At 39.4% G+C, this 10,945-nt stretch overlaps 1 protein-coding gene across 1 annotated transcript in view; it reads right to left on the bottom strand.

The window, feature by feature from the left end:
* Positions 1-497: 497 nt before the first annotated feature.
* LYPLAL1 (lysophospholipase like 1) overlaps positions 498-10,945 on the bottom strand; it is a 43,762-nt gene continuing 33,314 nt past the window's right edge. Inside the window, exons 4-5 of the mRNA XM_034764606.1 lie at positions 2,564-2,679; positions 498-1,974 (exon numbers count right to left, since the gene is read on the bottom strand). Coding sequence (XP_034620497.1) covers positions 1,735-1,974; positions 2,564-2,679 — 356 coding nt within the window. The 3' untranslated portion in view covers positions 498-1,734. The remainder of the gene's footprint in view (positions 1,975-2,563; positions 2,680-10,945) is intronic.

The following is a 10,945-nucleotide window of genomic DNA, read 5'->3' as shown; positions in this document are numbered from 1 at the left end:
GTTTGTGTGCCATTTAAAGTCCTGTTTTTCAGAACAGACTGCTGACTTGCTAATGCCAATGAAATGAAATAACGCAAAATATTTTTAGCAGCAGGAAGTTGTTACTTGCTACTGCCAATTACATGCCTTGTACTTTAATACTGACACTCTTTTTCCTTCACTTACTCTTCAAGATAGGTAAAATCTGGCTTAGGGCTAAACCCACAAGGGTAGAAAGAAACCTCTCAGCCCCATGGAGTTGGCTGACCCCCCTGAAGTCATAGCCAATACTGGCAGTGATTACTGTGACAGAGCAAACAACAGTGTCCTAAATCTGCTCTTCAACAAAGGGGGAAGGAGGAGATTAAGCAAGAGACTTGGATGTATTGACTTTGGCAACACAAATACCTTGTCATGCCAATAAAGTTATTGAATTTGGGGAGGGGGAATTGGGGCAAAGTGGAAAATACAAAGGAAAAAATGAAATAAGAATAGATTTATCAAACACTGACACAGGGTTGAATATAAATAATGGGGACACGAGGTTTCTTTATATCACAATCATTGTTATTTACAGCTCATTTAAATGCACACTGAGAACTCAAGTGTCCTCATCTTTTAGTTTAAAACGTGATCCTGCAGGCTCCAAAATAGTTGACACAAATATAAGTCTCTACAGACGCTCTTCCCAAAGAATTTTTTTCCCCTCCAAAAACAGGGTATATTTAAGAACCATTATGGCATCTTTCTGTCCATTATTCCCTCTGCCTAAAAAAACCAAAACAAACAAAAAACCAAATCCGGCTTTAACAGCTATTCCAAAACTAGATTTCTAAATATCACCAGAATGATAGTACATAACAAGCATCAGTGCTGAAGCTAAAGACTTCTCATTTTAACACAAACCTCAATGATTTCTGTGAAGTGAAGTACAACCTTGTACGTGTGTGTTTAACTTTATATACTGTAAGTCTTTTTGAAGCCAATGGGACTACTCAGTGCATAAAGTTAAGCACACGCTTAAGTCTTTGCAGGAATGGCGCCATAATTTTTTCCTCAAGTGTAACTTGCCTTATATTACACACTGCTATGTTTGTAGACTGTAAAGTTATTTTTATACTTAAAAAAAATCTATTACAGATTTTTCCATCTTGGAACAAAAACAGGATGATCTGGAAAATCATGGAACAATATATATTAAAGTTTTGAAAATAGTTTGGACCATTTATAAATGGTTTTAATACTCTCCGTAACTTCCACAGAATGTTGTAGCTTCCATGTTTTGCATACTGGACAGTAAAAACATAGTAAGTATCAGTAGTTTATCATCATCCGGGCTAGGTTGTAAGAAAGTTGTATATAACATCAGTGTCTATACGAAGCTGGATTTATATTTACGAAATAGATGATGCACACTCTTAGGGCTTGTGTATATGAACAGTTAGTGTGATGCAGGCTAGTGTGCAATAGACACACACACTAGTTTTCCATGCACTAACTGTCCATGTGGACCATGCTGCTATTTACTAACCATTCACTGTGCACTTTGATCTACTCCTGTTTCAAAGCAGGGTAGACACTAGGGAAAAGTACACTAGGAAACTAGTGAGGCAGCAGGATCCACACAGACACTTAGCGCGTGGCAAGCTGGGTTGCAGATTTACCTCACACTAGCCTGCTGTACATTAACTGTTAGTGTAGGCAAGCCCTTGCCATACATAAACATGTTATTTTGAAATGTTAAGTTAATTTCATTTATTCATTTGACATTGCTGTCTCCACAGGCAATTTCTTTACAATCCAGGAGCTCAATTTTTCCAGTTCAGTTTTGTGTAACTCATGTTTAAGATTTGGAAAACTATGAAAAGATGTTGCTACTCCCAATGATTTTAACATCTTGTTGGTCTCTTCACCCCACGAGTGCAGAACTAACTCATCAGCTGTTCCATGACACTGAAATAATTCAGGAAGGACACTTCCATTTTTCTGTAAAGCCTAGATGGGGGAAGAAAAAGAGTTCAAATATGGATTTTAGAAGATGCAAATGTTGAAGAGATATATGAAAAGTTTATATATGGAATTCCAATATGCTAAACAAGGCCCACTTACAACTGCAAAAATCTACATGCAGTGTTCGATCCTGCTCCACGTAACCTGAATAGAAGGGTTCACATTGACCTGAATACAGCAGATTGGAGCCCGTGACCTTTATAATCTGCTAGACATTCTCAAATAATAGGTACAATAATTAAAGATGCCATGTAACTAATCTAATTGCCAAATGTGCCATTGCACACTTGGCATACTTTGCACAGTGTAATAGCAGTGAGACTGCAAAAGTAAGCAAATAAACAATGTGTAAAGATAAAAGTAGTTTTCAAGCCTTTAGTCCCTGATATTTTGCTTACCCATGTTCTCAGTGCAGGACATTCCCTGGGGTTAATGACCACTTGGAGTTAATCAATTCCACTCCCCAGGAAATGCTGTGCTTCAATTGTTTTTGCCTAATTATCAGTTTATCTTTTTAGGTGGAATCTGTATGCGTTCCAAAAGGTATTTGTAAAAAAGACTGGCATTTACTCACCTGGTAAACAGCAGATGTCTTATTGAGAAAGCTAGAAAGAGCAAAGACTCCAGCCACATCTTGATGATACCTGTACGCTAAATGCATTGCCATGCCACCTCCCATGGAAAAACCTCCTAAAACGTGACCAAAAAATAAAAAAAAGACACTGGGATTTAGTTATGTCTTGCTAATCTAACATCTGACTTGATTATTTTCAGAATATTTTAGAAAAATATATATATAAAAAAACAAACTAAGATTCAGTTAGAAAGCTGTACAGCTAAAAAGAGGAGGAAAAATTAATAAACCAGAATGGTTCTATTTCATAATCCTCTCATTTAATGGTCTCCACCAGCTGTTTGGACATTGTAGGTGTGTGTTTTATAGACAATGCAAAGCAGAATTTCATGCTGTGGGTAGGGCTGTCAACTCCAGTTCTTCAGGTGACTTTTCATACTTTGTCAGTCTAGCACTGATGAAAGATGACAGCATATCACCATCACTCAGGGCCGGCGCAACCCATTAGGCGACCTAGGCGACCCAGGGCGCTAACATTTGGGGGGCGGCGACCGCGGTGGCCGGATCTTCGGCCACCACGGTCATCGGCGGTATTTTGGGGGCGGGACCTTCCGCTGCCTCTGTCCGGGGTGGTATTTTGGGGGCGGGACCTTCCGCCGCCTAGGGCGGCAAAAAAGCTGGCGTCGCTCCTGCCATCACTGTACATAATCAATTATTCACACCACTGGACCACCATGCCAGGCAGACTGAGATCCTCTCTTTTTTCACAGGAGAGATACGGCATGGGCGGTGCAGCTGGACAAGCTGAAACACTTCCCCACAATGTGCCCTACCCCTATTCTAATGGATAACTTTGAAGGGTAAGAGAATTGATTACTCTCTCTACTCATTCAACCCTTGTCTACCTTTTGAGAACAATAACTAGGCTGCCACCAGCATTTTTTTTTTTTAAAAGATGACAGATACTTGCCTGTTAGGAAATGGACTATGACCATCAGGTTACTTTCCACGTACACAATGTAGATGGTATTTTATTATTGTATCCAGCTAACAGAGGACATTAGAAGGGAAGCACTTAGCTGGAATGACTGTTCTGTTGAAATCTCTCTCAGTGCACAGACATAAGCTGACAGAGAATGGTTATGACTTATGCTTAATTAGAACAGTACTTTTACACAGTTCGCTTATTTGGTGGTGCATTTGGGTTTCACCAAGTAGTTTGACTGGTGCTAAAAATAGATGTGAAGTTCTGAGTTCTGAACTTTTTAAACACAAAAGGTGCTGAATATAGATTAGAGGAAAAAGAAATACAAATGAAATGCAGTATGATTTTGACTGGGGCTTTTAAAGGCAGAATGGCAGGTTGATGTCATAGTCCATCCACTGGGTTGACCCAGCTCCACTCTACTTCTGCCCTGAACAGCATTTACACAAAGCTGCTAGTGTGGAATTTCTGTAAAGACACTGCACTGAGCATCAGCCTAACTCTGCACTGTATAATTTAGGTACTGTGGACTTGACCACGTGTTATGACAGTGTATCCCAAGGCACAGGGCAGAAAAATCTGTCTGAGGGTAAGAGCAGCAATGGTGACAGATGACTACAGGGGACCAGTGCTATCTCGAAAGTGTGAGGCCCTAGCAAGGGGGAAGGAAACAGCCAACATGCCAGGGGATGCACAGGTAGGCGCGGGCAGGGGTAGAGGAGACCAGAACGCAACTTAAAACTGCACCTTGTACCACCCCCGCTGAAACCCCCAGGAGAGAACCTGTGCAAATACTGCTTGGTCTTCTCCAGCAGGAAATTTCCTTTTGGGCACAGCATCTCCCGTGTCTGTTTATCACACAAAAGGCTAAAGTTCAATGGCAAAACAGAGAACTCAAAAGACCACCACAGAAAAAAACCTCAACTATTAATGCAGGTTCATGAATACAGGGAGGGAGAGAGACACACACACTCTCTGAACATCTAGGTAAAATGTTACAACTACCCAAAACTCACTTCTGTAAAACAGCAATCTGTCTTGGCTGAAGTGTGCTTTATGCTCTCTAGTGAGATCCAATTGCTTCTCACCCACTTCCTCATGCCACTCAAGCATGCCATCTTCCAAACTCACAAAAATATAGTGTATTACACTCCAAAAGGTTATTTTATGTGTTTATATATATATACATATAAATGCACACACTATACACACAGATACACATTGTCCATATGTAAATGTAAGCACATTTTTATGTTTTAGATTCTAGACAAATGTGTGCATTGAAAAGCCATTACTAGTTTGTAAATGATTTAATCTAAAATTTTGCACCCGTTTAGTCACACTCTGGCAAGACTATCTGCAATTACTCACCAGCAGTCTTTGACAATGCAATCACCTTCTGTGTAGAAGAATATTAGGTAATGGTGCTTTCATGTGGCTCGTACTACTATGAGAAAATTTAATACAAAGGGCTAGTTCTTTGAATTCAGTTTTCCATGGGAAAATCTGCACTTTATCACTCAATACCACAGTAGCGTCTGGGTAAATACTATATAGTAAATGCTTCGCAGACAGTGATTTCAATGAGTATTTATACATGAAGGCAAAATATTATGATTCCAAAAGGATAATATTTCAATGTACATCTAAGTTTGACATAATACATAAAACACATGTTCTCTCAAGGAGTTATTTTTTAAAAGACTTGAAATATTAAAATGAAACAAAAATAAAATATACACAGTTGTTACAGAAAATAAGATCTCATAACTGACACAACTTACAAGATACAAGCAAACATAGACGATAACTACATGCAAGTTTAAGTACCAATTATCTCAGTATAAGGAAAGATAGCATGGAACATGCAAGACTTACAACATTACTAACCAGATTCTGTTATGAGTATCTATCAATGATGCAAGTTCAGATGTTTTAATTTTAGATGTGCAGACCACTCCACTCCCAAGGAGTACACGGGGTGCCATTAAAATATTAGAATTTGCCAATAGGTTCCCCATAAAAACATCTGCAAGTATCACAGATTTTCCCTTATAATTACAATTTGAGAGATATGTGGTTAGTGCTTTGTAACAGTTAGTAAATGTTGGCTTTATCATGGATTCTGCTGCATGTCAAGAACAGTGATCAAAAAGCAATATACTCTCCTGCGGCCCTGATTCAGCAAAGTACTTAACTGTGTGCCCTAACTTTAAGCATACAAGTAATCCTATTGACATCAAAGGGGTGACTCACTAGGGATGTAAAATGTTAATCGGTTAACCGATAAGCATGAGTCTTATTGGTAAGTTATTCTGGTTAACACTTAAACTCTGCTGCGGGACTCTACTGCCTGCCCCCCATGCCCAGGGCTCTGCGTGGGGCCAGCAGCCGGGACCCCGGGCGCGCGGGGCCGGCAGTGGAGCCTACCGGTTAAACGTTTAACCAGTACAATTTTAATAGTTTAAACATCTACTCTTTAAAAATGCAATTTACATCCCTATGATGCACATGCTTAAAATTAGGCAAACACCTATTAGGCCCCAATTCAACAAGGCTTCTCCAAAACGAGCACCTGAGATAATACACCAAAACCCGCTCTGATGGGGCTGAAATAGGTCTGCCACACATATGTGTCCTCTCTGAAAGTCAACCACTATTAACAGAGAAGGATATGGATAAAGTGAACTTTTAGGACACACTGCCCATGTGGAAGAAACTGCTTGTCCTTGAAATAGCTACTTGTGAGCTTTCAGCTGAAATCAGAACCCTTCACATCCTCACTTTCCAAATAAAGAACCTGAATCAAGGTTGAGCTCTGCATGTGTGATACCCATGTTAAAAGCAAGAGATTTAAAGCAGGCTGTTCTCTAGAACCTCAGGTGCAGTATAGAGTAACTCAATCACTCAAGTGCATGGTGACATAACATGGGAGGAGCAGGAGGAGACTGTGCTTCCCATAAATATTTTATTCCCTCTCAAGGAAGATTAAATCCCAACAACTGCTGCCATGTTTCAGTGGGAAGTAAATAAATTCTTCCATATACAGTTTATAAAAGGGCTTTAGGATTTTTCATAATGAGATGTTCTGTCTAAATGTAAAATCTTCAGACTCAACTCCCCTTAAACCTTTAAATTTCAGTGAGGCTACTCCAAATCAACACCTGTGAGATGAGAATCAGAACCATATGTGAAGCAAAATCTGTTGATTCAACCACTATGCTTAAACCCAGGAATTGACCAGTTTACTTATTATAATACTTCAGTTATATTCATTTCTTTGCATTACTCACAACCCACTATTCACTCATCAAACAATGGTTTGGGTCTCAAATCTGTAAATGAATGCTTAATTTCATGACCCAGAATGAAGGATGCCTTATCTAAGGTCTCTCTTACAAGTGCCCTGTATACCAGCCAGCCTGTTAACAATTTATCTTCTGATTTCCCTTGTTACATTGTGTTTGATTTCCTATCCCTGACTTCAAAATGTTCAGTTCTTTGTGTCTTAGAAAGTGGAAGAATATCTTTTTAATCAGTCATGAAGACTGCACCCCATAATGGGCTCTAGGACTTCTATCTCACTAATGGTTTTCTGAAATCAGAGACTGGAAAATGTACTAATAAACTTATTGTAGAAAATAATTTTAGATTTACAGTAGAATGGACCGGGTGGCCAGTTAGGTTTTTCCATCTAGCTTTAATGTGTTCAAAGCCACTTGCCTGGAAACTATTCTACAGACCAATAGACCCATACTGGGTCAGACCAATGCCCCATCTAGACCTACAGTATCCTGTCTTCCAACAGTGGCCAATGCCAAGGGCTTCAGAGGGAATGAACAGAACAGGTAATCATTAAGCGTTCCCTAATATTCAACTTAAACATTCCCTTTATTTCACCAAGTTACTCCAAATTTAGCACCGTAAATAATTCCGCCCTTCCTCCTTGATGTGTCTGTGCTCTGTAGCGCTAAAGCCTAGATTCTTCTCTCTCTTACTGGTGTAAATCACGAATTGCTTCCCTGAGTCATAATCACACTGGTGTAACTCCCTTTGATCTAAGTGAGAGGAGAACCAGGCCCTTCATCATCACTAGCCAAATGATACATATTCAGCCTTTTAGAATCTTTCCTCATTAGTCGGGCCCTTCTTCGATAATTTTTCCTGCTCTTCCCTGAATTTTTTCAAGTTTATCAATATATCTCTGACAATGAAGTGGCCAGAAATGAACATAATATTCCATATGTAGTCCACCAGCATGGTGTGAGGAGAGACAATTACCTTCTTGCCCATTTTACTGCCGTGAGTATATTCAGGTCTAATTTTCTGTCCACTCTTTCAGCATTACTGATTCCTGGATTTATCCTTTCCACTGAATATCTGAGTTTAGGATAATTATTACTCGGAAGTATTAGCTTGTATTTTTCCAAACTGACTCTCATTTTGTTATTTTCTGCCCATCTTTCTTCCCTCTCTAGGGACGATTTGGGTAACTTCTCTTTCCCCGCTGGTGAATGCAACAAAATATCTGAACAAGTGACCTGCAAAGAGACTCATGTGTTCGTTACTCCCTTCTATCAAATCAATATTTCCATAAGCATAAACACATTACAGTATCCCACCTAGACACTTCCCCCAACCTGTTACGGTTTGCCTTGAGCTGACCAGCAAATATCAAGTAAGCACTAAGTACAAAAGCATATAATGAGCATATGGCCACTAGCTGAACTGCAAGAGTGGGTGCAGCAGGAGAAAAAATGCCTTGACAAGACAACATAACGATAGCCTATTATTGTACATACGAACAGTTACCGTGCCCCAGAACTAATAGGGCACACGACTGAATATTACAACAGTGGATGAATGTTAACGGGATAGCAGATTTTCTTTATCTATTCCACACAAAGAACTTCATGAACATAACTGTCTTTTGTCAGTTCTTCAGGGCAAGGACTTTGTTTCCTTGTTTATCTGTAAAGCACTGCTACATAACTCCCACGCCTATCCCCTAGCAATACTGAAATGTACAGTTTAGAATCCACCGCAGTTCTGTCCTCTGTTTACTGTTCAGTAATTTCTTAATGCCTTTACAAGAATAAAGGCAGCTTCCTTTTAGTAGCCAGACACTTTCTCTTTTTACAAATTGGGAGCATGAATAAATTTGTTGTCCAGGTTTCTCTCCTGACAAAACACTCAAGCAACATGACATGTTTTCAGAGAACAACTAAGTGGTACAAGTTCTACATTTTTATTGTAAAAATGATACTTTTTTGCTGTATGTATTGTTTCATGTTGGAACTCAAAGAAATTTTGCCACATTTTCACTTGATATGAAAAACACATTTTCATGACTACAATTTTTAAAGTTCATTGGCAGAAAAGTAAAGACTAGCAAGAAAATGTCCATTCGTCTTTTATCTGATCATCTTATTACAACTATGGTTTAACCCCTATTTCTGTATGCCTTTATGAAGATGAGACCATAGATGTGGTACTGGGAAGATATCTGTCAAACATAACAAGATTAATCTCTTATTGCTGGTGACCAATCCACACAGACAGACCTCTGCAACCATTTACTTCAATGGGGCTGTGCATGGGTGTAGGGATCCGCTCTCACTGATCAGCTGGCAGGATTGAGGGTCAGTCTTGTAACAGTTAATTAAATGTGCTTTTGCTGGTATAGCTTATACCAGCTCCCCAGATGAAATAAGCTATACTGGAAAAAGAACTCCCCCCCTCTTCCCCCAGTATAACTGCATTTACACTTGAACTTTTACTGGTATAAAAGTGTTGTTAAAAACAATCCCACCACCACCACCTGCCCACATCGCACATTGTTATATCGGCAAAAGATTCTAGTGTGGACCTGGCCTAGCACATGGCAATGGCCTGAAACTATAAAAGAAGAAATTCTTCTGCCAGCAGGAATTTTAAACAGCGGAACAATATTGCCAAGGGAGGTTTTTGCAGCCTTACTTAACAGATTAGCTTAAAACCTCCATTCATTTCCACCTTTCCAGCCCCCTGCACCAACTTTGCGCCCTATGAGTCTCCAAGCCTTCCTCACAACCCCACATTTTAAAATCTGTATCTCATTCACATCTTGTACCTTCTTCCATGCAGCTTCATCACTTGTGAGGTTGTCTCCCTCCTCGTAAGCACCAAACCACCTTTGCTTTTTTCAGCTCCCTCCTGAAAAATGGTACCTCTTATTCTGGGTTGCCTTTCAGAGATGATCCACCAAAGGTAACTAACATAAACTTGAACTGTCATGTAGTATGTCTGTACCATATTGTGTCCCTCATTTTGGCCCTAATCTCAAAGATACTTATGAGCATGAATAGTTCCAACTGGGCTACATTTGAAGGATCAGGATTTACACAGAGACTATCCTCATGTAAATCTCTATGAACCTGAGCACCCAGTTGGCACTAAAATACAATTAAAACAAACAATAGTAAGAGCTGGTTGAAATATTTTGAAAATTGAAAATATATAAAAAAATTGACGTGTGTAATTTCACACCCGCCTCAGTTTTTTTTTTAAGCCAGCACAAATAATAAAACATTAGTATACAGAATAATGTTGTATGCCAACTACAAAATGACCCAGAAGGTTTTTTCCAATCCTAGCATCAATGATGGCATGAGTTTATGGAAATGCTCCAACAATGGGACACTAGAACAGATTCCGGATTGCTTATCACCATCTGGTTGGTGGTGCCCAAGTATTATGAAATCCATATTCTACTTGCTCAAAGCAACACTGACAAATTTGAGAATTGGTCTGAATTCAACATGATGAAATTCCATAATGGTAAGTCCAAAGTACTACATTTAGGGAGGGGGAAAAAAATAAAATGCACAACTACAAAATGGGAAATAACTGGTGAAAAGGATCTGAGGGTCACAGTGGATCACAAATTTGAATATGAATCAACAGTGTGATGAGTCATGAAAACGTCTAATATCATCCTGGGATGTATTAACTGGAGTATTGTATGAAAGACGTGGGAAGTAATTATTCTCCTCTACTCAGCACTGGTGAGACCTCAGTTGGAGAACCATGTCCAACTGCAGGCACCGCACTTCAGGAAAGACATGGACAAACTGCAGAGAGTCCAGAGGAGAGCAACAAAAATTATCAGAGGTTAAGAAAACCTGACCTATGGGAAAACGTTAAAAAACAAACAAACTGGGCATGTTTAGTCCTGAGAAAAAAATACTGAGGGGGAATCTGGTCTCAGTCTTCAAATACATTAAGGACTGTCATCACTTGTTTCCCATGTCCACTGAAAACAGGTCAACAAGTAATGGACTTAATCTGTAGCAAGGGAGATTTAGGTTAGATATTAGGAAAAAAAACTGTCTAACTATAAGAGTAATTAAGCTCTG

This window comes from Trachemys scripta, chromosome 3 (assembly GCF_013100865.1).
Source record: "Trachemys scripta elegans isolate TJP31775 chromosome 3, CAS_Tse_1.0, whole genome shotgun sequence".
NCBI lineage: Eukaryota > Metazoa > Chordata > Testudines > Emydidae > Trachemys > Trachemys scripta.
The sequence above is the reverse complement of the archived record's forward strand: the minus strand, read 5'-3'. Positions and strand labels throughout refer to the sequence as shown.